The sequence below is a fragment of the Acinonyx jubatus genome, chromosome A2 (assembly GCF_027475565.1).
Source record: "Acinonyx jubatus isolate Ajub_Pintada_27869175 chromosome A2, VMU_Ajub_asm_v1.0, whole genome shotgun sequence".
NCBI lineage: Eukaryota > Metazoa > Chordata > Mammalia > Carnivora > Felidae > Acinonyx > Acinonyx jubatus.
Genome location: NC_069383.1, coordinates 34,448,703 through 34,475,048, shown reverse-complemented (window position 1 = coordinate 34,475,048; position 26,346 = coordinate 34,448,703). Strand labels below are relative to the sequence as shown.

The 26,346-nt window shown below is 32.4% G+C and overlaps 1 protein-coding gene across 5 annotated transcripts in view; it reads right to left on the bottom strand.

The window, feature by feature from the left end:
* Positions 1–690: 690 nt before the first annotated feature.
* The window catches only part of TFEC (transcription factor EC), a 137,168-nt gene continuing 111,512 nt past the window's right edge, over positions 691–26,346 (bottom strand). For 3 of the 5 annotated variants that reach the window (XM_027075313.2, XM_027075315.2, XM_015067340.3), the window contains 5 exons: positions 19,273–19,387; positions 17,051–17,107; positions 13,367–13,442; positions 6,887–7,034; positions 691–6,003 (listed from right to left, as the gene is read on the bottom strand). In XM_027075313.2, coding sequence (XP_026931114.1) covers positions 5,623–6,003; positions 6,887–7,034; positions 13,367–13,442; positions 17,051–17,107; positions 19,273–19,387 — 777 coding nt within the window. In that variant the 3' untranslated portion in view covers positions 691–5,622. The remainder of the gene's footprint in view (positions 6,004–6,886; positions 7,035–13,366; positions 13,443–17,050; positions 17,108–19,272; positions 19,388–26,346) is intronic. The other 2 variants (XM_027075314.2, XM_053218181.1) reach the window with 1 other exon arrangement.

The following is a 26,346-nucleotide window of genomic DNA, read 5'->3' as shown; positions in this document are numbered from 1 at the left end:
ATATGGAAATATTGGATCACTGTTTTCAGCATGGACTGTGTAGTGAGCAGTTGTCAGTTGTGAAGTCTCGGGGCTGTTAAGTATCCTTTCAGATGATTAACCCACATTCTGCATTTTCCAGTGCAGTCTATAGACAAAGGCAGAGTAAAAAGTACATTAAAGCATTTAATAAGTGTATGCATTCATTTAATATATACGAAGAAAATATTGGTACATTTTTAAAGCGTGTGCACAAAGATTTATGTATGTATTAGAGTATACACCAATTTTCTTCATTTTCCTATAAAATAAGACACATACTTTGTTATTAAAAATGAAAAATAGCAATAATTACAAATTCTATGGTCTCATTACACTAGCAATGTTTTCTTGATCTAAGCAATGTTAGATTACAGTTATAGGAACGTTACTTTAGCTATTCATATATATAGAACACTATTAAAGTCAAAGATTTTTAACTACATTGTTATTATTAAGATTAAATAGCTAAATTAGTTTTAGCCTTGTATGCCATAAGCAACTGCAGTGCTGTTAGATAAGATCCTTGAATTTAGTTAGTTTTTAAACTTTAGTATATTAAAGACTAACATAACATGTAACTTTCTGATCGTATATAATTCTTTCAGCAAAATAATAATCTACCATTTCTTTTGCATATTTTCTCATTTGTTTGTTACGTATAACCACCAGTTTTAAATAACACAGATACAGAATTTATTTCTTTGGAAAAAATAAAGTTGACAATACAGAATTTTTGAAAAAAAATGGTAGTGCAGGAATGGGGGAGGTAGCATTGCAAACACAAAAGTCTTTAGCTTTATTCTTGAAGCCTATTAAATAAATGTAGGAAAAACACATTTTACTGAGGGTTAAGAGAAACAATTTGGATATGTAGAAATACATACATAAATCCTTTCACAGGAAGAAGACAAAATATTCCCTTTTATGTATACAACAATGAATAGTAGCATTTCATGATTCAATTAGTTGAATCCAGTGGGAGGTTGTTTTTTTTTAATCAAAATAAGTATTTTCTGATAATCTCTTATACACTCAAATTCTCTATGAACTTCACAGAAAAAAGGTAACACAAAAATTTTAAGATAACTATTTTTATCCGTTTTTTAATCATTTCCTTGTTTACAAATTAAATATTATACAAATGAAAAATATTGGTATATGCAAAGACTAATGATTATAGGAAGGTCATATGACACATTAGATCAGCAACACTCTAAATGTGTTTAGTATTTGTTAAGCACATTTAATGAAATCTCTGTATATGTAACTTACACTAACTCAAGTTGACATCTTATACTTATCAACATGCGGGCCACTGGAAGGGCAAATGATGTCATTCCATCTAGCGTATATGGGCTGTGTCATTATCAATACTGAAGCAAAATTCAATCCTTCAGGTGTTTTCAAGAAACCCAGATGGTTGATCTAGTGCTGATAACACAGCAAATGATTAATTGATTCCAGTTTTCATCTACATCTTAGATATTATAAGATCACTAAATATCAGCCTAGGGATATTGTAAAAACATTAAAACACTTATAGTTATGACATTTATTAATTTAAACATCAAAATTCCACAATATCAGAACCGCAAAAAAAGTATTTTCATGATACTTTGAAGTATAATAAAATTCAAATATGACTCAATCTAGCAAAACAAAGAAAAAATACATTCTTCTTAACGTTGAGAAATCTAACTTCTCCCCTGACATAAAGGTAAATGAGCATGCCAAATCAAGAAACTCATGCCTAATTTTTTTAAAGTAAGAGCTATTAAATATTTTATTTACAGTCATGTGAGTGGAAAAAAATGAGTTAAAAAAAATGAGGAAGGCTATTTCTCAATGTCTTTAGCTCATCTGTGTATTTATTATTTAGAACTTTTGTACCCACAGAAAGAAGGCTATAGTCACTGATATCATGTCCGTAAACTGAGAAAAGTTAGTCTGTATATATAAATTCTGCAAGTTATGGGAAAGGACACTAATAAAGAAAAAAATATGAAGAGGTACTCATAGGAGGCACTTGTTATTTCAAGATAATTTGGAATTAGAAAGGCTGCTTAATGTGAATCCATGAAAAGATGATAGCCAATATTTTATAATAAGTAGAGACAAAAGATTGAATGAGACATTATCTTGAAAAGATAACAAAAAGTAATTAAAATAAAACTTTTATCTTATTTTAAACAAACTTTATTATAATTACAATTATGCATTGATTCTTTGAATGAACAAAGCTTGGTTAATTGTATATTAGAGTCCAGCGATAGCCGATGCTTTTTGTAACAAAATTGTTTGATAAACAATATACCTGTTTTACTGTAGTAAGTCTCATTTCTACAAAAATATTGTAGACATCCATCAGTTTCCCCAGGATCTCTCTTGATTCTTAGGTACTCAAATAATTTGCTTTTGATTTATATATTTTTGATATTTATATGCTCATTTTAAAATGTTAACATCAGATGTTTACTATATCCAATAATCACAGAGAAACTGGCCTATGAATATATAACATGAGTATATAACAGGAGGTATATAAACAACAGGGGAAGGGGTCTACTTTATAAGTAGAGGTCTTTATAAGAAGGGGTCTACTTCCTTTGTGAATAGTCTAGTGTTTGGTACACTTTCACTTTCCTAGGCAACCTCCTCACTTTGGGGGTTGAGAGAGTGATATACAGATAACTAGGGCTCCCTCCTCCATCACTGTATATAACAGTAACTACTCACTTAGCTCTTGAGAGATACATAGCTACAATTCTATCCATTAAAGTAACAGAACTGATAGAGGAATTCTTTACCTGGCATTCAATGAGACATTCAGGAGGTTCGTAAAACCTTTAGGTACATGCAAATTTTCGGCTGTATATACAACTCTGTATTTTTCTGGGGAGTCGATAACTTTCATTAGATTCTCAACACGTTAAAAAGTTAAGAACTACTGACTAAAATTAATTTTTTAATCTATTTCAGTTAAGTGTGACAGAGCACCACTCTTTACTCAGTTTTTAAAAATCCATTACCTATTCTACAGTCCCCTGGTAGCTATTACAATCTGAAAGTAGCAGCAAATATTAGTCGTACCCTTTCCAGATCTCGTTTGTCCAGGCTCTACCACCTGTGGCAAGCTCTTCCATTAGCTAAGATTATGAGGAATGTGTTTCAGGGTTGCGCAGTAGTATTTTAACAAAATGGAAAATAATGACGGAGTAATGACATCATGAATGCAAGTCTTCTCAGAATATGAAGAAATGAGAATACTGGATAAAATGAAAATAGAGATCAGCCTCTATCTGGAATGTGTTTTACATGGACTCAAAAATATGAGTCTATCTTTTCTATGATTTATATTGTAATAGTAAACTATTGACCCAGATAATAAAGGGGGATTTTACCATAAAGTGAGAAGTATATTATATCTTGGAAATTCTTGAGGAAGTGTATCTTATCGCTCTTTTCACATGGCATATTTCAGATGAATTTATCTATCTGGATCTAATGACTATTCCCATAAATTTAGAATTATTTTTCCATGTCAAACAATAAAAATCATTTTAATTCTCCAAACTCTGGACTAATGTTATAAGCTAAGCCTGAGGTAATTATTAGACCATAAGAATTTAATATGTTCCCACTTTCATTAGCATTATGTCTCAAATTTCATGATGACATAGTTCCCTATATGTAATACCTAAAGCACCCTTTCAAAAAGTTATCCCGAAGTTAATAGTCAAGAAAGATTATCTCCAAATTACTTTAGTAATGTACAGTAGCATTTTAATTTTTAGGCTTATCTCTTCCAGTAAAAAAAAAAATCAATTTATACCATATCATTTCATTCTAGTATTCAAGGTCTTGTACAACATGTTGCCAATATTATTTTCCAGGACTTTCAAGCTGGCATCCTCTAGGGTGGCCGGAACTTTCTAACGAATGTCCCATGAAGACACATCCTCAACTTATTCTCACTTTTACCATTTGGTTGATATTATTCTCTAATATGCCTTCCCCTTATCCAAATTTATGATTTTAAAATAAGTTACATTCTACCTTCCCATAGAGGTTTGTGATTCTCCAACCTTTATTCGTTTTCATTTTCTCTGACTTTCTATATTTACAGCTTATACTGTACCATGTAGAGTTTAATTCGTGTGTCTTCTATTTTCTGCTGTTGTTTCTCATGCAGTCTTGTTACTCTCTGAGGAGTAAGACCATATCTTGCTCATGTGTTCTACATTTTCACAGGATGCATTGCAGTTTGAGTATCTCTCCATAAAATACTCATTGATCAGATGAGCAATCATAGAAGTCCAGCACTGAGCAACAGCCTTGGTAGGTCAACCCCAATCCCAAGCTCAAAAGAGAAAATTTTGAATAAAGCATTATAGTCACACAATTTTTAACAAATACTAACATAGCTAGCAAAGTCAGAGGGTGCTCTAAGTACTTATGGGAATGGAGATTTGTCCTCCAGTCAGAGCTCAACGTAATAACGAAGAGTCTGTTTTACAAATGATTTTGTCAGTTGGAAAACTAATTTTCCATGTTGTCAATTTGGAGCAAAACAGTATCACCTAATTAATTTACATGCATTTTTAAAGACAGCGATAAATTTTAGATAGCTGAGGAATTCTCCTAGTAGGTGTGTGTGTGTGTGTGTGTGTATGTGTGTGTATTTTACTTACTGAAATTGATTATCCAACATCTCTTTTTGTTGAAAAAGAGATGATTTGGACTGTGGTTTCTGATGCTGATTAGAAAATCACAAAAGTGAAGGAAAACAAAAAGGAAATATACTACCTACATTGTGTGCCTGTGTGTAAGTGTATGTTTGTGTGAAGTGGTAAATTTTCAGTGCAGATTCTTAAGGAAAGTATTCAGTGTGTTCCTTCTTTGAACATAGAATGTCTCCATAAATATGCAAAGATATTCTTAGAATTACTATAATTGAACTGACTAAAGGAATTAGGGCCTAATTTTAGAAAGCAAAGTTTTTATATATTTTTGGTATTTTATTGCGGAAAATTCTAATGTTCATTATAGATTCACTTTTCAATTAGAAGTGACAGATAACAGTGTCTTTTAACTATTTCCTCTATCAAATTTGAACTTTAACCAACACATCCCATTAGATAGTGGAGAAAGGCAATGAACTACCAAGTCTGTTGAGCTTGATACTTGAAAACTAAGGTAAGACTGGACTAGGAAGGAGTTAGAAGTGAATAAGAAAAGGTTTGTATATTTCAGTAGGTTTACTCCCTGCAGTGTGTTAGTTCCAATGGTACATCACTCCATTGCTACTTTTAAAACATCAGTAGAGAGCTATTTCTTATGTTGTACCTCTTTCCAGGAAAACAAAATTTAGGCAGATTTGGACATCTTAGTCAAAGAGGAAAAATTCCTTTTTTGTTCTCAATAATCTTCAACACCATGTTTCTTCTTCCTGTGAATTCTTCTGTCGTTTATAATCAGTTTCTCTTGAACGGTATATTCCTTTTGGAAAAATTAAGCCAAAGCAATATATGAAACAGAACGTAATTGCATAGCACCTGCATAGAATTGCTTCCCAGTTGATGAATCGAGCCTGTCTGTTTTTTATAACTCATCGCCATCATCTGAGCTAAGACTACTTCTCCTACTGCTTTCTTTGGAAACTGCAGGGGAAGTGGCAGACAGCAGAGGATCTGTTCCAAATGGAGATACTGTGTCATCCAGTAGCATGTCATTCAATCTTTGTTCCTCTTTCAAAGAGGCACTAAATGATAAATCTGTGAAGTGTGACAAAGGATCAGAGAAGGCCATAGCTTGATCACAGAGCTCAGGGCTGGTCCCCTGAGACAGAGTCAGTTGTTGGCAATAGTCTACTGAATTCTGCTCAAGATGGGTGTGTTGTTTGGTGACATGAGCACCTAAATCAACTGTGCCAAGTGAAGCCAGGGCTGGCAGACCATGAGCACGAGCCTGTATTTCTAGTTCCTGCAATTTCAAATGAGAATAATTAAATAATGACTTTGAAGGTTGACTTTACTCTAGAAAACCAGAAAAGCAGAAATAGAAACAAAATACTAACAAGCATTCAAAATGAAGAGTAATACATACTATAATATTCTTTGCAAAGTAATGGAATCTAGTATATTTCTAGTACCTGAAAAATAACCCTGAGAAAACTATACAGATTAAAAAAAATTCTCCTCCCATTGCTGTCTAAGGAATACATAACATATAATGGTTCATAGTGGCTCAGATTACAATACAGCCATTTGGAGATAGTGGAAAATATTTCACTTATTCTTCCTGATTAATTTCTCACTATAAGACCATTTCATGGAAACAGAGTAGTGCTTTACCTGGCAATAAGCATGCTCACATTAAAAATATTGGGAGTTATGAAAACCCATATTTTGATATTTTGTGTCACATGAACAGATGAGGAGTGACTTAATATATACTGGCACAATATGCCTTGGGGCAATGAAATCCATAGCAATGTTACTAAAGAAATAAAAGGGAGAGAGAAGAATTTAGTCCTTAGTGTCCAATTTTATCTAGAGATACAAATGTTTTACTTATTATTTTTCAGCTGGGATAGTACTGTGTGTTTATAAAATTTGTTCTATTTTCTGCATTTTGCAATTAGCCGTTGTCATTCACTTATTTCCAAAGCCACCTTGATCCTGGACTTCTAATCAAAATCTAATTGAAACAACCCAATTCATGAGCTTCTAAAAGGCAATAAAATAATCCTTCAGAAGGAAAAATAATTGTTAATAAGAAAAAAATAAATGAGGCAATGAATAAAACCGATGATGGATAAGTCATATATAAGCTATGTGGTTCATGGCAACATTTTTATAAAAACCTGAATTCGGAGTAGAAGCCTCCTGTTAGCCTGCTCTAATTTCTTCTGTCTGTGTTCTAATTCTCGAGCTCTCTGTTGTTCTTTTTGTAGCCACTTGATGTACTCCACTGATGCTTTCAGAATGGTTCCTTTGTTCCAGCGCGTATCACTACAGAACGGAGAGATAACCTTTTCACAATTGTGCATGTCAGCAGAATTCATAAGAACTTACAAAATCTTTTACATTAATATGAAATAATGATTTACATGACTATTATTCACTCTTAGATATTATTGCTTCTGAATAGAAATTTTAATAGAATAGTTAAGAAGCCCTTATATAGTAAAATTAATCCCAGAATGAAAATAAGTGTCAAAAGAAAGTAATAAAGTGACTTTTTGTGGGAGAGCTAAATGCAATATCATGATTCTACCATTACAGTTTTTATATTTTTAGTGAAAATTGCTTTTATTATTAACTCCGAGATTAAAATCTATGTGCGGTATTTCTGCATTAATGAACTAGGAAATGTACATTACTGAGGACTTAAGCCTAAATTTTTTAAGATCATTTCAAATGTACCAATCTTTTAACCTACTTTCTAATAAGGTTGCTTTTATGCTTCTAAGAAAAAAAAAAGGTTTCTTCTGAATAGTGATCCTGAGTGATTGTGAAACAAATCAGAGTTTGGCAACATCACTTTAAGCAATAGAGCAAAACTTTCTAGAATCGTTGGGCAAATTTTTCTGCACAAAAGCCATCAATACTTTTTTACAAAACCGGATGACTATTTTTAAATAAGTTTAAGATAAGTAAATATAATTAAATACAACCAGATAACCTTTCAGGTTATAGCACAGAAAAAGTATTTTATTAAAACTTATTTTTAAGACAGGAGAAATGATAAATCTGGAATCACAAAATAGGCTACCGATTTTAACATCTGAAAAAAATACATCGAAGAATTTGATCCTATATGAGAATTAAGAATACATGTGGAGAATGAGGCCAAGCTAATCGCTAAAAGTTCACCAGAGCTGTTGTAAACCTTGATGCAGTTTTAGTTTAGAGTCATGAGATTATTTTTAATACAACATACAGTGAGCATGTAGGAAAATTTTAAGATGATATTATACTGCATGTACTTTTGGTTTCTATGATCTATATGAGACATATTGAAATTAATATGTATTCGTTAAGTGACCAGAAGTGGGAAGATATAGTTTATGAAAAATCTGACTTGTACATGCCTCCTTGCATGTTCAGGTTAGATGATAATTCCATTAGCCATAACAAATTAAAGGAAGATGCTACTTTTTCTACCAGCAGGTGAAAATGCTTACTAGGGCCTGGTTAAGCTATCTTCTGTTAGAAGGCACCAACCCATTACCAGAGTCTGTCTAAAGCGTGCAAATGCTTTGCCAGTTGTCTAAGAGCTGCTGGTCTCATCCACTCACAGTGACTTAGCAGGTGATGGGAAGGTTATGCAGAAAGAGGCTACTTTTGTCATTAAACTAAAAAAGTACTTGTAACTCAAAAAGGTATTGGATTCCTGAATTAAAACTCTAAGCATCAGCAGAAGGCTTATGGTACTAATTTTGTTTCATTTCTTCTCATTAGAGGAAAAACTTGAAGAACAGAAGAAATAACAGGAAAAGGATACCTCTGGTCAACTTTGAAGTTTAAGGTGATGTTTATTTAGGTATAAAATAAACCTTCAAAATGCTTGTAGAAGTCACACAATGGGTCTTCCAACAATTTCTACCTGATACCATTTGCATTATTTTTTTTCAAGTTCACTCTATTTTAAAACCATTTTAATGTATGAGGTTTCTTTTAAAAATGTTTTTGGGGTGCCTGGGTGGCTCAGTTGGTTGAGCATCTGACTTTGGCTCAAATCATGATCTCGTGGTTCGTGGGTTCAAGCCCTGCATTGGGCTCTGTGCTGGCAGCTCGGAGCCTGGAGCCTGTTTAGGATTCTGCGTCTCCCTCTCTCTCTGCCCTCCCGCACTGGTGCTCTGTCTCTCTGTCTCTCTCAAAAATAAATAAACATTAAAAAATATGTTTGTTTTCCAAATTTATTAAGGAGATTTTTTTCTCTCAAGATAATTTCAAGCAGCTAGGCATTAAAAACATTGATTATGACAGCAACGTTAATACACATAAAGGCATGCCTAAGGAATAAATGTAGATACTGGCTTTTCATTTTCTACAAAATGATTCTCCTTGAAGAACTTAAAACTTTTAGGAGTTAAAAGCTATGCATTCTAATGCACACATTAGATTAGGAATGTGGCCAGGGTAAACTATGGAGAATACAGTCTGTTGTCATCTTAGGAGAGCATATCCACCTAAAAGCACTAAAAAATAAAGAAGAAAGAAAGAAGACACCATAACAAGTTTGATATTTTTTTCCTTCAATCAACGTTTTACACTTCTAATTTAGAAAGTCTTCCTAAGTCTCATTTACTGCTTCAACCACCATTCTTATACAAAAGCAGGAGCAAGTTCTGACAACAGAGGAAAAAAAACAGATCAATTTAGTTAAAAAACTGTCATCCAGTTTATAAATAACAAAGCAGAAAAACAAGAGTAATTTGCTAGCACCAATAGAATAATTCATGCTCTGACAGTATATTTTATCTCCACTAATATGAGTTTTTATAAATATGATTATATAAGGCATATATGAGGTGGACCACTACCACACATCTGTGGAAGCTCTTACTTTTCATGTTTGTTAGTTTCATTTGGTTTTCATTTCTTTTCCAATCAATGATCAAGAGATTGTCGTTCCTTGGTTGTTTGTTTTCTCATTTAATTTTTTTCAGCATATAACTTTTTTCAACTATAGCTGTTCACTATATTATTTTCCCTTCTGACCTTACCCTTCTGACCTAGCAATGAAATACAAATTTCCAAATGTTTTTTATACATAAAAATGGCAACTTCATAGAATTCAAAATGTCTCTAGGTGTTGGCTCCGATTCCCTAAGCCAACCACTAAGTTTATTCTAATCATGAGCTGGAAAGGTCCTCAGAGGTCAACCACTTCATGGTTTCTGCTATTTGCCCAAGAGCACGTGGTGTTTAGAAGATGAGACCCAGTTTTCCTCACTTAATTCAATGCTGTTTTTGAAAATCTGTGGATTTCACACTTTCTCAAATGTGTCTCCCATAAGAACTATGTTTTCTACCATGAACCAGTGTATTCTCAGTGCATAAATCTGCAAAAAAATGTTTCACCACATATTAGTATTCTCTTTAGGTGTAATATGTAATACTCTAATATTACCAATACTATTCTTCCTTCTTTTCTTAAAAATGCTGAATCTTTCTCATGTGATTGATTTTGTGATCCATTAATAGGTTATAGCACACATCTGAAAAATCCCATATTAGATAATTGTGTAATCTGATATATTTTTTGTTTTTAAAAATTCTTATGAATTTCATTTTTTAAGTTTATTTTTTTTTTTGAGGGAGAGAAAGAGCATGGGTTGGGGAGGGGCAGACAAAGAGGGAGAGAAAGAATCCCAAGCAGGCTCCATGCTGTCAGCATGAGTCTGACTCTGGGTTCAAGGATCGTGAGATTGAGACCTGAGCTGAAATTAAGAGTCAGATGCTCAACGAACTGAGCTACCCAAACACCCCTAAAAATTCTTATGAATTGTAATGGTTACAAACAAATGGTTTGAAATGGTACAACAAATTAGTATGAAACGTATTAAACTCAAACTGAAATCTTGTTTTATTTTTTTTGATCCACTTCTTGTTAATTTCAGAATTGTCACAACATAGTAATAACATTTCTTCAAAATGAAACTTGCCTCCTCTATTTTATCCCCACACTCTATCTCCACTAATTAATTTTCTATAACTTGTTAGATTATCCATAGTAGTGTCTGAAAATTCAACAAATGAATCCAAAATAATTTCATAGAACAAGTGACTACTCCTTAGGCCCATAGATCCAAGTTTTAAAGAGGCTATGTTCTGGATTCAACATGGGACTCATGTTGGCAGACCCTAAAAAGAAGAACTAGGGTATTAGGCGAGGCCACCAAAAGCCAAGGGATAAGATGCATTGAAACAGAAATGGTATCGAATGTCTGAAATAACAGAGCTAACAGTTAAGCATCTCTTCTGTCTATGCTATGTGTACAGAGCCACATATAGATATCATTACCATCTGATCAATTAATGTGTTTTCAATTAGACCCAAAATAAATATCATTTCCATACATACAACATAATACAATTAAAACAAATAATCATACCTCTTTCTGAGATCCATAAAGAAGAGAAAAACACTTAAGAATGCTTACAATAAACTTTTCCCAATGATAATCTCTTTCAGATATGGTTCTATGGTAAATTGATCTTCTATATTCTAGATCATGGGTAGACAAACTACAACCTACAGTCTATTTTTGTCAATAAAGTTTCAGTGGGAACAGCCATGTTCATTCATATACATATTGTCTATGTACGCTTTCATGCTACAGTAACAGAGTTAGAAAGTTGCCACAGACTATATGGCCAACAAAGCTAGAAATATTTATTTCTAGGCTAGAAATATCTGGCCCTTTACAGGAAAAGCTTGCCTTTTCGGTTCTAGACAGTGAATTAGAAGTAGAAAGAAGCCTTTTTATAACCAAATTTTCTATAAATATATAGAATAATAATCCCTCACACAAGATTTATAATGTGTATGATATTCTCATATATATTATTTGGTTTTATGTTTATAAAAACCCAATCATACAATTGGTGCCTTACAGGCATGGTGACATCTAAAGATGGTCAGTTAGGGTTCCAAATCCAGTCTTAAAGTCTCGTGCTTTCTGCATATAACTATTCCCTGGCACTGTGGGTTAGCTCCACCAGTTAGAACTTTTCTTAATTGACTTTTATCCAATCACTTTCAAGATTAATTAATGTTCTCCATTTCCTTTGTGACACTCACTGACTGTTGTTAGGACAAAGTAGGTAATAGAGGGCAATAGGCCACCCTCTGATATGTCCAAGTATTTCTGTTATCATTGTGGTGCTGTGTACTTACTGATAAGTTATTAAATTAATGCCTATTGTATTTATTATGATGATAGTATAATTAAATTATGGGTACATTAGCTAATGAAATATGAATGCTGATAAAAGAAGACATTTTTTAAAATAGTTATTGTTTTAGGAAGATTATATTAAAAGCCTTAGAAAAACTCAATTAAAATGTCAGTAAACTTTGCTTGCTTAAAAATATGCTGTCACAAAAAGCATAAGCATTTTTAAAAGTCCATCTGTAATTAGGTTGTGTATGTGTTTGTTTTATTTTAAAGAAATTAAAATAGACTATACATTTTAGTGCAGTTTATGTAAGAAAGAAAAGCTACAACACGTATTCAAACAAAAAAGCTTGGCCTTGGATTAAATTTTTGATGAATAAATGTTTATTTATATGTTATGTGTTAAAAAAAAATAAGACCTATCAGGAAAATGGGTATTCTCTTCTACTAATAGAAAGAGTTGCATGCTTAGGGACTTTAAAAGATTTGAAGAGTTACCAGTAGGGCCTACACTGTGACCAAGCTCTTCAGATTCTCCATCCAGAGCCTTTCTGTCATTCCACGTGATGTCTTCTCTATCTAATATGCCCATAAGGATAAATATTACACTTCTTTCTATCACAAATTATTGAATTGTCTAAATGAATTGGCACATTTGGATTCAGGGAAAGAGTATTTACAAATTTCACTAATATCACCATATCGAACATCATTGTTTCTGAATAATTGATGATCTCCAGTATCAGGAGAGAGCAGTTCTCGGTTTGAATGAAACATTTTCAAGTCATTATTAATGTAATACAACATATTTCTATATTTTAGAGAAACGTTTAACATTCTAACTTGATGCTTTGATTAATTAGGTAGTTCCTGCAACTTCAAATGTCTTGTTTATTAACTTTGAGTGTGGATGACACCAAAACATGGCTGAAAATTTAATTACAATAACCAATTATTGGTTGGCATCAATCAGCATGTTTTTACAATTCTTTTTTTTTTACTTGCCTGCCTCCAGAACGTTCAGACCACTGAAAACCCAACAATTCAATGTCCACGTGCATATAAATTTTACGCTGGAAGGATTGCTATAACCATAAATGGAGTATACCAGTGTCGTAAACAACATTTGATACTGCCACTAAATTTGCCAATATTGATGTCATATAGAAAGACCTGCTATGAACTGAGAAGAAATAATTTCACTATTTCCTACGTCTCAGAAGGACAAATGTTAGTAACAACCTTGACGTCTAATAACCATCAGTCTCGAATAGATACTTAACAAGAAGACCAGCAGTAGTCTTACTTTTACCATAAGCTGCTTAGTTTCCTAGTAATTGGTTCTCCCGTCCCCCTGCTCCCTCCGATCCATTTTGGTGGGGGGGGGAGTTATTCAAACCATAACATTATTATAGAAATTACTGTCGAACTCACGGATCATTAGACTTTGGAATAAGAGTGCCAAGCTCCTTGATTCGGTAATTAATGTTATACCTTCTTCTTCTTTCAACTATCAAAAAAGAAATATCATTGATTATTCTCATTAAAGCACAATTCACTTTTGGTCAGCTGTAAACTTTCTTAATAATCTTGAAAAAACATTTAGCAAAATAATTTCCATATAGTCAAAAGAGTATTCAAAAATAAAATAAAAATTCAAATATATTTAATTCTAAAAATAAAGATAACAATATTAGAATTGTGATTCTATTGTTGACTATGTTTTCAAAACATTTTCTCTCAAAAACAATTTTTTTCACTTTTTTGAAAAGCTGTAATACTTATCCATATTGAAAAATATATTTGCATATATATATCTATATATCTATATATCTATATATCTCCTATTGGATCATCACTTCACATACGGATTAGCCCATTAGGATCATAATCTTTTGAGGTCTACATCATGCCTACTCTTCTCATACAATACCTGAAGGCCTGACACAAAGTTTAGCACATGGTAGGCGTGTGTGCCCAACTAGACTGTAACTTCCTTGAAGGCAGGGGCAATTTACTCCTCATTTTTCTGTCTTCAGAGGGCTTGGCATATAGGAGGTGCTAAACAAATGTTGATAAGACTGTAAATATATTTTTCTAACCTAAAAATTTTCAATAATATATAGAATAGTGGTTTTCAGACTTTGGCAGGCATGAGACATATGTGGAAGGATTGTTAAAATGGATTTATATCCCAAACCTATTAGTAGGTCTGGGTTGGGGCCCAAGGATTTCCATTTCTAACAAACTCCCAGGTGATGTTGATGCTATTTGTTTAGGGCCTACATTTTGAGAACTACTGGTATAAATTCTTATTCAGAGACTGTTTTCTCTGTTTGCATTTCCATGAATTCATTACTTTTGGAAATTGTATGCATCTAATAAATGTTCAATAAATGTCAGATATACAAATAAGTAGAGCGTTTCCTATATTGACCCCTATCAAAAGCAGTTTCACAGAGTATAGTGTATGTAGTCTTATAGTCTATGCTATATTCCTAGAATCAAGAACTACAACATATACTTCTATATAATATTTTCTTCTAAAAGTAACATTTTAAAAGTTTTCCAGGAAATGAAGGAAGAAGAAGGTCATGAAGAAGAAGAAAATTATATATCAAAAATATTTGAAAATACTTTATACATGCTGAAAATTAAGATCTGCTACCAGAAACAAGGAAAGTCATGAAAGAATAACAATTGTCTGTACAAAGCAATTCACCATGAATGGATTTGACCTTCAGTAATAATATATTGGGATTACTCTAAAATTAGAATATAATTGATTCTTGAGAGAGTTTGTTTTCCCTCTTTGCTGATCCTGTTTTCCCTATGCATGTGATTCAAAAAACAATGATACCACATTAAAAAACAAGAAAAGAAAATAAACAAAGGTACAGCTGATAGAAATACATACATATTTCACAGTAAGAATTATTAATAATTCTATGTTCACACATACTCACTTCTATATTATAAAACAGACTGTTAAATATAAGATGAAGAATAGCTATGAAGGATGTTCACAGTTTTACCTCAAAATAGGGAACTGGTTTAGTTTTAGAATATTTCTCCCAAATCTATTATTTACATGCACCTTATGTAAAATATCAGAAGTTCCTCCTCTACTCTTCTTAGATTGTGCTTGATAAATTTTTAATGGCTAATTATAATGAGAACTTTGGTTCCTCAATGTTTTCATACCCAGTAGTAGTTATTTGTAAAGCAGTCAAGTTTTAAGAAATTACCAAGTTACTCTATGCCATGTGTGGTTTCACTCTTCACACTTTTGATATATTCATTCATTCCTGTCCTTAGGTCAGGGTAAGAGAGGCCCCTATCCTGGACCCATACTCACCACATCCTTTCCCAGTGAGCAAGTCAGCCACAGAGTCAAACTACATTGGGTAACTTGCTCCAGGAATATCCTCCCAATGCCCTGAGCCCACTTCCAGAGCCTGTGCAGGCCACTTCTTAGTCCACCCTTCTGAGTGAGGACCATGACACCAGTGTGCTCACCTCTAGGCTCAAGATGTGGACAAGGGGAAGTTATTTAGACAGGTGGATGTGGAGCTAAAATGTAGAAAATGAGTGTTCACGTTCATGTCTGAGGCCACTGGTGGCACAGAATGGAACAAGGAGTGGGGAGAGAAGTGAGATGGGCTGATGGCTGAAGGCTGGCTTTGCCTCACCCTGACATCTTCCCTCAGAGCTCTGATGATCTGAGAATTCTGAATTCACACCTGGATTTCCAGTCTTTAGAAAGAACAGAGCATATTTTAATTGAGCTTGACCTACAACTTTTAAAATTTAGATTTCTGCTAAGTGTGTTTTCATTTGTCCTCTTGACATGATCCTCACAAATTTAGGGATTGTTCTAGATTCATCATATTCAAAATATGATATTAAAATTTTTTAACATTGATATCTCCAAAAAGCAACATATCCTGGTAAGGGAATCCAGATTAGAAAACACTTGACAATGGACATACCACATGCCTATCATACTTTATGTTATTTAAACTGCAGATGTAGAGAAGAGAAGCAAAGAACAGGAGAGCAATAATGAGTTAACAGGTTTAAAACTGAGAGAGAAGCCCATAGTTCCTTGCTGCATGAATCCCTTCTATCAACAACTAGCCACCCCTACTCATGTTCTACTTGTCTCATAATCTGGACCAAAGCTTATCTGCTCTACCACTAAGGGCTATCAGAATCAGGTCACTCCACAACGACCCTGAGGACAGTTAGAACCACTTGTCAGCTCTTCCCTCATAGTCAGAAGACTCTGATCGCTCTGTGATGCAGGAAGTGCAATATGATGCAGGGTTCACAGGTACATGTAGAATCAATTTCAGCTAACCACATGTAAGAACATTCGTGGTTTGTTTTAGAGCTTTAATGTTTTTATTTATTTTTATTCTTATTCTCTTGTCATTTTTTTATTTGGCTTCCAAAACAGAAAGGCTTCACACTCAATTAGTCAAGCTCACTTGACACAGTTAAGTACTTAAGACATGACCAAACACTATCAAGCTCAACATTGCTGCTAAACTACTTCCCTTGCTTATATTTCTCCATCTCATGTGACCCCTTATCAGAGTCAAACTGACCCCCAGGAAGGCATCAGAGACATTTTTTGCAGAGGTAGAATTCAGCAGTACAACATAAGCAATACCTTTCAGATAACTTATCATCAGGAAGGGAGGAGCAGATTGACACAGAAAGATGAGAACATGGAGTTGTTTCTTGATTTTTAAGTGATGTACATTTTGTTAAAGCCTCTTTTATCTCCTTCAGTCAATGAGTCACACTAGAGTTCAAATGTAACTAAATGCACTAGTCTCTGTCACACCCAGCCTGCTTGACAGACAGAGTGATCAAGGAGACATTTGAGATGTTTCACTTTGTAAAATATGTAGCTTTTCTGAGAGTTCACATCATTTAAATTTCCTAAAATAGCTCAACCAGTGAGAATATACTATTAATTTTGGTTATTTGATCTCAAAATACTTATGGAGTGACAATAAAAGACCACATATTTTAATCTCTATGCATTTCCTCCTTTATTATTATTATTATTATTATTAATTTTAGAAAAAAGGAAAATATACTCACTGAGATTGTGGTTGTCCTTTTTTTGTCTCTCTTTTGCCAAAGCTCGTGTATCTGTTTCTGATCAAAAAGAAGATAATTCAGAGAGTGCTTAGTTATACTTTACAACCTCTCTAGTCAATATAATTCAGAAATAGTAGGTGAAAATACTATATTACCTACTCCAAGTGCCATAATAATATTTTTATGCAAATATTTAGAAATTTGGAGCAAGTACTCTTGAAGTAAGAGGTAATAGTGAGCATTTTAAACTTTGAGTAGTAAAACCTAGATCTATATTCTGGCCTTCCATTTCATAGATATGAAATCTATTACCTAAATTCTCTGTGTCTCAACTCCTCATCTGCAAAATTGGTATAATTTAATACCTATTTGATTATCATTGTCATGATGAAAAGAGGTACAGTGCATAGCAAATGTTAAACTGCTCAATCATTATTATTATTTTAAGAATTTTAAGATTATTCAAAATTATTCCAACCTAAATTTTTACAAGCTACATTTTTCATAAATAATTATGATTTCTATATCCCTGGAGCTAGAACTAGCTATACTTCTCAGATATTCCTATCAAATAACTCCACACTTCCAAGAAATGATACTTTATGTGCTACATGGTTTTAAGCATTTGTGATAGTCTCCAACATGGCCTACAATGATTCTCATGACATTCACACCTTTAGTGGTTCCTTTGCACATTGAACAGGGATGACCTGTGACACCAGCAGAATATTGTGGAAAAGACCACTGTGGACCAAGACTAGGTCATAAAAGGTATGTCCAGCCTCTGCTTTTGTGTGTCTTGGATCACTAGTTGGACTAACTGGCAAGACACATGAGTGAACTGTCTTAGGAGCACATCCTCTAGTCCACCTAGTGTCACATGTCTGTACCTCTGGATGACATCTTGACTGCAACCTTATGAAAGACTGAAGGAGAACAAATTTTCTTTTTTTTCTTTTTTAATGTTTTAATGCTTATTTTTGAGAGAGTGCAAGCAGGAGAAGGGGCAGAAAGAGAGACAGAGACACAGAATCTGAAGCAGGCTCCAGGCTCTGAGCTGTCAGCACAGAGCCCGATGCAGGGCTGGAACTCCCAAACCACAAGATCATGACTTGAGCTGAAGTCAGATGCTTAAATGACTGAGCCACCAAGGTGCTCCGAAAACCAATCTTCTAAGTCACCTCTGGATTTCTGACCCATAGAGATTATATGAAATAATAAATGTTTATTAGTTCAATCTGTTAAATTTTGGGATAATTTGTTATATAGCATAAATAATCAATGCAGTGTTTCTTGCATTACCCTAGTTTTTAAAACAGGTAACATAAGAATATGATTATTTAAATTAATTTATTTAAAACTATATTAATTCATTTTAATCTAAATAATTTGTATGCATAGAAATTTTTGAGATATTGGCTAGACCCCAAGAATAGACATATTACACTTACTAAATTTGTTAATATTAACTCTGAAAAACTTATTAAAGATCAATGTTTGGGCTCCAAACTAAAAACTTATTACAGAAATTTCAACTTACTTTTTATTTTATTTTTATGGAGGAACTAACACTGGACATTGTTAAGTCAGGAAATTCTTATTTTGATGCACATCTGCTTCAAATCAGCTGTATGACTGTGAAAATAACTCTTCTGACCCTTGATTTCTTCATCCATATATTGGAGGAACTTGACAGTTCCCCTACAATTCTTTTGAGTTGTAGCAAATTTGAAATGTACTATTGAAAACTGAGAGTTTTTTTTTTACCTACTTGAGAAAATTAAATGTGAGTCCATCATGAAATTCATAAAACAGGGTAAAAAGGGGGCAATCTAATTGTTTTATATCAAATCTACATACAGAAAAAACTTTTTCCCCTAATCAATTGTTTTGCAACCATGTTAATAAATTGCATGTATTCAATATCAGAATGAACCAACTTTAAGTGAACAACTTAGTCAAGTTGTTATATACACATATATACACAGAGCATATGTGTATATTTCCCCAATTCCTAAAATAGTGAATTCAATTGGATTATAAGTTATATTAACGTGCTGTTTGGTTGTCATTGGAAAAAAAAGGTGAATTTACTATCTACATTTCTCCCATTTTAACTATTTTGATAACATTTTAAAAATCGTATTCATCTTGGTAATATGTGTCACTTATAACTTAAGTAGTTGACTTAAAAAGGGATAAAACTATAAAAGCAACATTACCTGTAATTTCTCTTTTCATTGGCAGACTACTTGGACAGGAAGCACTTGTAAGGCCCATATTAACTGGAGAAATTCCCTGATCACCACTATACACATCCAAAATACTTCCAGATAACTTTGGAGGAAAGGAAAGAAAAGATGAATCAAACCATATGTGGACATTGATATATTTAGATGCATATTTAAAATTTTCCACTTAATTAATAATAATTTGTTGTAAATAGCATTTTCATTTTAAACAAGAGTGAGTATACATTGACTTTTTAAAATCATTATGGGATGCTTATGGATATGTTGAAAAAAGCTATCTGTATTTAAGCAAAAAGAGAAATGAGTTCATTCACAAAAGGAAATTCTGATTAATATTTACAAAGTTATAGAAGTTTGACCTGCACATTACCTTGTTATAAGTGAATAAGATTTTAAAAATCATTTTGACAAAATCAATATACATATTAGCAAAGCTGGAAAGTTCGTTGCATACCATAAATTAGGTATAATGGTTGAACATTTTGGAAGCCTTCTTAATACCATCAGTGCTACCAGCAACTCACAGTCAAGAGGTGTTTTACACTGGTAATTAAGTGAGAAACTTTCTTTCCTTCCTGGAAGGCATACTTTTTCTCATTGCACACTTAATGTTCTAGATTATTATAAATATCCCAGCTGGTAACCCAAAGTAGTCTAAAACTACTTTTGCCTCTAGTGGATATAGGGTACATCTAATTATAGAAACACTGCAATTCTTAATGTGCTTCTTGAGAACAATTTTTCAGAAAACTAAGATGCTTTATAACACAATTGAAAATTGTACCAATTTATTATTTAAAATGTGCTTATTGATTTGACTTCCCAAGAAATTTTAATTTAAATAATATTCATAATTCAAGTTAATGCTCATTATTCCAGGGCAAGCCACATTTAAAATGTAGGATTTGAATATTTAAAATATTTCCATTCTAAGTATTTCATTTCGGGGCAGTAAACTAAGAACTGAATAAGTAGTCACTTTTTCCTTTCCTTAAGGACTAGAAGCAATACAAGTAATCAAATAAAGCTATAACCAGATTATTACAGAGACCGTAACTCCTTATTCCTATTTTCTGTAAAACTCCAATTCAAACGGAGGGAAATTTTTTGATACTTATAAAATGAGACTGAAAATAAATGTGAAGAAAGAACATTTTAACACCAAAATTAATTCTGACATAACAACCTGTTAAACTATATGTAATAAATGTTGTGTATTTCTGAGGGAAAAGAAGTTGGAAAATACAGTGGAAATCAGGCTAATATATGTGAATGTGTGTTTCAATAAGGACATCATAGACGGCATGTGGTATTCTGATATATATTTTTATATACTGATTCTTTTCATTATTTTCTCTATTAAGACTCCTCATCTTTATTTTATATAAACTCATTGTTTTAAAATATATTTTTAATTCATAAATATTGGAAGGGAATACTTAAGTTGGGTATTTATTCCTTCTCATTGCCTCATCTGAAAAATAGGAATGAAGTTCATCAAATTGGATAGATGATGAGTGCTTATATCACAACAATACAATTAGGAAGAAATCATAAAAGCAGATATTTCCCTAACATGTGAGTCACTTAGTCATATTGTAAAAGTTAAGTTTCCAAGACCATTTTGAAAATCTTTTGGTTATAAGCTGAGGCATCACCAACCTGAATTGTACATTTCCGCTGTGCCTTTGAGAAGCATAATGGATGTGCTGAACAAAAAAGATAGGGAGTAAGGGGGAAGGAAGAGGGAAGGAACTAGGGAAAGGGCACTTTTCTCTGAAGAGTTTGAATTCAGATGGATTTCAATGCAGCAGTGGCAAATTGCAAAAATGTTTAAGAAGAAAAGGAGCCATATTACATATACACTGCAGCAATAAAGTGATAGGGTCCTAACTATAGCATTACTCTGGGTCCATATTACCTGGTCAGACTATACCTAAAATAGAAATGGGGCTGCAAATCTGATAATGAATATAACCCTGCTTAAGTATAGGTATATTACATTAACTCCTGACCTTGATTATAGTCTAATTTATACCCTAAAGCATAATGATTAATATCCTATTTAATTTTATGCTGTAGGTACTACTCTATTTCATGCAAATGGCTGATCACTTTGTGAATATCATTAGACAATTGGGTTCAATTTCAAAGTATGTACTATACTTCATGTTACCTATAGTGCCTTTTCTCCATTAAAATATATAAGAATACAATGTTAGTGAATATTTAAAAATTACATACACATTTGAAAAGGCTTACAAAGCCAAATTATATGTACTTTTCTCAAAGGTATACGATACTTAACTAATGTGCTAACTATTTTGTAGATTAGTAGGAAATTGGATAGATATTTTATGAAGAAATATTTATCATTCTGGTTTTTAAAAAATTACTTTTTCAGTAAAGCAAAACCTTTGACATGGCAATAGGGAAACATATTATATTAATAACATCACAAATTTGAAAGACATATAATAAAGAATTTATCATAAAATCTTTTCAATGAGGCAGAACATATTCCTCCAGACAATACTTAATTTCTGGTTAAGAAACATGAACTCCTGATCTCAGAAGTTTCTTTGAGGTGAGGAGCAATTGCCAGTGGTTCCTGTTATCTAAGGTTCTCCATTCTAGATTTTACTCACATCTCCACTACTGAGATCATAGAGACTGAAGTGGACTGTGCTCTGACCTTCCCTCATATATACTGCCCTTCACAGTAGCCAATATTCCCTGAAGAAAATAAGCAAACCAGTCAAAATATCAAAACATTTGAGAAAAATGACTATTTCAAAAGTAAAACAACATGCAGTGTGAGAAATAATATCAGAAGAAAATATTAAAAAATAAAAAGATCACATTAAACCAAGTTTCTTAAATTAGTCTAATGTACATTCTTAAAAAAAGATGTTCATAATAATTTATAATATGAGAACAAACAAATGTACAAATGGCCAAAGTGAATAACAGGAGGTTTGAAAATATAGTATTTGAAAAAGTGTTATAAAAATTATGGAGTGGAAAAGTAGCATAATGAACACACTGAGAAAGGAATAATGGAATTTGTAAACTACAAAATCAAATTGAAGTAATCTTTCAGGAGGATGAAGAAAGGGATCCAGAAATAGAACATATGAGAAAAAAACCTAATCAGTTTGGAGGATAGATTTATTAGAAATATAATACAGATATTAGAAGTTTCAGAGAGAAAGAGAAATAAAACTGGAAGAAAGAAAATATGTTAAGAAATAATGGAGAAACATTTCTGATACACTTCTAATAGACAAAATCTGTTATTTTATTGTATCTTATTTTATTATTATTTTATTTTGATTTAAAATTCAAAGGGCCCATAGAATGCCAAAGACAGATAGAAAAAACCTACACCCGGATATATTATAGTCAAATTTTAGAATATACAATGATAAAAAGGAAAATCTAAAAGCCTAAGAAGAAAAAAGAAGAGTATGTCCAAAGGAATAAGAATCTGATTAACATAAGACTTTTCAATAGCAAAATTGAATGAAAGAGGAAAGTGAATCAGTATTTTTTAAATGTTGAAAGAAAAGAACTTAAAACATGAGTTTTTATATCCAGCCCAAGTGTCATTCACAAATGAGGCCATGATAAAAATATTCCTAGAGGCATAAAATACTTAAGAATGTTTTCCCAGAAAGACTAACATTGAAAACAATTTTGGGTGAAGTAACTAAATAAAATAAATTTAAAATATATGCTTTAAGAATATGAAATAAAAATTATCAAATACCTTAGTAAGTGGTTGTAGGCCAAAAATGATGAAGAGAACCAGGTCAAAAATAAAGTGAAATATATAACCATGTAACTCAGTATTAAAATTTAAATAATATCTGTATGATTGAGGTGGAGTAAAAGAAACCAAAGGGTGTAGATGTAATTAAAAAGTACTGAGGAGAAATATGGGCACACTTAAATAATAATTTGAGAGAAACAGGTGGAAATATATCAACATAAATAGGTCAAAGCAAAAAGGCTGACAGTTTGGGTAATACAGTACAAGAGACACACCTACATAGTAAAAGGACACACAAAGGATTGAAAATTAAAGGATGGAAGACGATACAGCCAGCAAATGATAACCATAGAAAGCTTATGTAGTTATATTAATATTAGAGAAAATAGGTTTTAAAATTAGAAAAATTATAAGGGATTGAGAGATTCTATATATAATAGTGAGTTCAATTCCCCCCAAAAGGCATTGTAATTATAAGTATTCATGCATGTAGTAAAATAACCTCAAAATATGTGAAACAGAATGTTTTGAACTACAAGGCAAAATTAATGAATCCACTAATGCATTCGGAAATTTTGACATTTCTCCTCATTTTTGAAAAGTCAAACAGATAACGATAATCAGTCATGTTATGGAATTATTGAATGATAAAACTCAAATCTTGGCCTAATAGACATATGTACACTTCTATATCCAAAAAGTAGAGAATACACAATTTTCTTGAGTACATATGGAACATATAAGAATATAGATTATGAACTCAGTTAAGAAAAAACTTTCAATGTATTTCATGGAGACCTGGATTTCTAAAATGCTTGGAAATTTTGAAATAACTCAAGGGTAAAGACAAAATCATGCTGGAATTTAGAAATAAATAAAAGATAATATAAATACACATAAAGAAACTTCTGGGATATAACAAAACAATGCTTTCAAGGAAAGTTATGCCTTTAAAAAGTAATATGAGGAAAAAAGATACAATTTTGAAATTTGATAAATTAAATAACATCTTCAAGAAGCTAGAAAAATAACCAAATAAGCCCAAATAAAGTAGGATAGATAATAAAATAAAAACATAAGTTATTGAAAAAATAAAAGTAGAATCCATAAGGCAAATTTTTTTTTTTAATTAACAAGAATGGCATGTTTCCTGCAAGATTTATTAAAAAGAATGGAGAATAAGTAAATAATATTTCAAAAAGGAGGATATAACTAAGAGTACAAGTTGTATTTAAAAATAAGATTTTGGGGGTGCCTGGGTGGCTCAGTCAGTAAAGCGTCCGACTTCCACTCAGGCCATGATCTCCTGGTTTGTGAGGTCGAGCCCCACGTTGGGCTCTGTGCTGACAGCTCATAGCCTGGAGCCTGCTTCAGATTCTGTGTCGCCCCTCTCTCTGCCCCTACCATGCTCACGCTCTGTCTGTCTCTGTCTCTCAATAATAAATAAATGTTTAAAAATTTTTTAATTAAATAAATAAATAAATAAATAAAATAAAAATAATATTTTCTCCCTGAGATAAGGAACAGGCAAGACAAGAATGTTTGCTTTCACCACTTGTATTCAACATAGTATTGGAAATTCTAGCCAGAGAAATTAGGCAAGAAATAGAATTAAAAGTCATCCAAAATGGAAAAGTTATGAGGAAAATGATCTTTGCTCATGGGTGACATGAATTTATATTTAGAAAAACCTGAGATTAAACACACACGTGCACACACACACACACAGCTCTTAGAGCTAAACAAGGAATTCAGCAAAGTTGACTGATACAAAATCAACATACAAAATTCAGTTGTATCTTTATACACTAACAATGAACAATCTGAAAAGAAAATTAAGAAATCAATCCTATTTACAATAACATCAAAGAGAATAACATATTTAGTAATAACATTTACCCAAGGAGCCAAAAGACTTGTACACTGAAAACTAAAGAATATTGCTAAATGAAATTAAAGAAGACATGAATAAATGGAAAGACATCCTATATTCAGTGATCAGAAGATGTAATATTGTTAAGATGACAACAGTACCCAAAGTGATCTACAGATTCAAGTGAAACACTAAAGCATTTTTTGCAGAAAAAGAAAAACCCATTCTAAAATTCATATACAATCTCGAGGGTCCCCAAATAGCAAAAACAATCTTGAAAAAGAGCAAAGTTGGAAGACTCATACTTCCAGATTTTAAAGTGTTAAACAAAATGACAATAATCAAAGCAGTGTGGTACTGGCAGAAAGACAGGCAGAGACCAATGGAGTGGAATAGAGTGCAGAAATAAACCCTCAAATATACGGTCAATGATTTTGACAAAGGTGCCAAGATCATTCAATAGGGAAAGAACAGTCCCTTAACAAATGGTATTGGGGAAAGTGAATACCCACATGCAAAGAACAAAGTTGGCCTTTATCTTACATGATATACAAAATTTAACTCAAAATGGATCAAAGACCCAAACATAAGAACTAAAACTGTGAAAGTTCTAGAAAAAAGATAAAGGAAAAATCTTCACGATAATGAGTTTGGTGATGATATTTTTGAATATGATACCAAAATCACAGGCAACCAAAAAAAACAGAATTTAGAGTTCACCAAAATTTAAAATTTTGTACATCAAAGCACACTATCAAAATAGTGAAAGATAATCCATAGAATGGGAGAAGCTATTTACAAATCATATAACTAAGAGATTAATAGCCAGATTAGATTGTTAAAAATTCCAACAACTCAACAACTATGGCAGCAACAACAAACCACCCAATTAAAAAAAAATGGACAAAGGATTTGAATAGACATTTCTCCAAAGAAGATCTACAAAAGTCTGATAAGCACATGAAAAGATGCTCAACATCACTAGACATCAGGGAAATATAAATCAAAACCACAATGCGATACCACTTCACATTCATTAAGACGACTGTTATCAAGAGAAAGGAAAATAACAAGGGTTGGTAAGGATGTGAAAATTAGAACCTTTGTGTATTGCTTCTAGGAATGATGCAGTTGTGGAAAACAGTATGACAGTTACTCAAAATGTTAAACATAAAATTACCATATGGCCAGCACTTCCACCTCTAAGTGTTTACCAAAAAGAATTAAAAGCAGAGACTTAAACAGACACTCATGTTCATAGAAGCATTATTCAAGGAAGCCAAAAGGTGGAAACAAGCTAATAATGACTGTCAACAGATGAAGGAATAAATAAAATGTGGTATATACATATAATGGAATACCATAAAGCTTTAAAAAGAATAAAATTCGGATATAT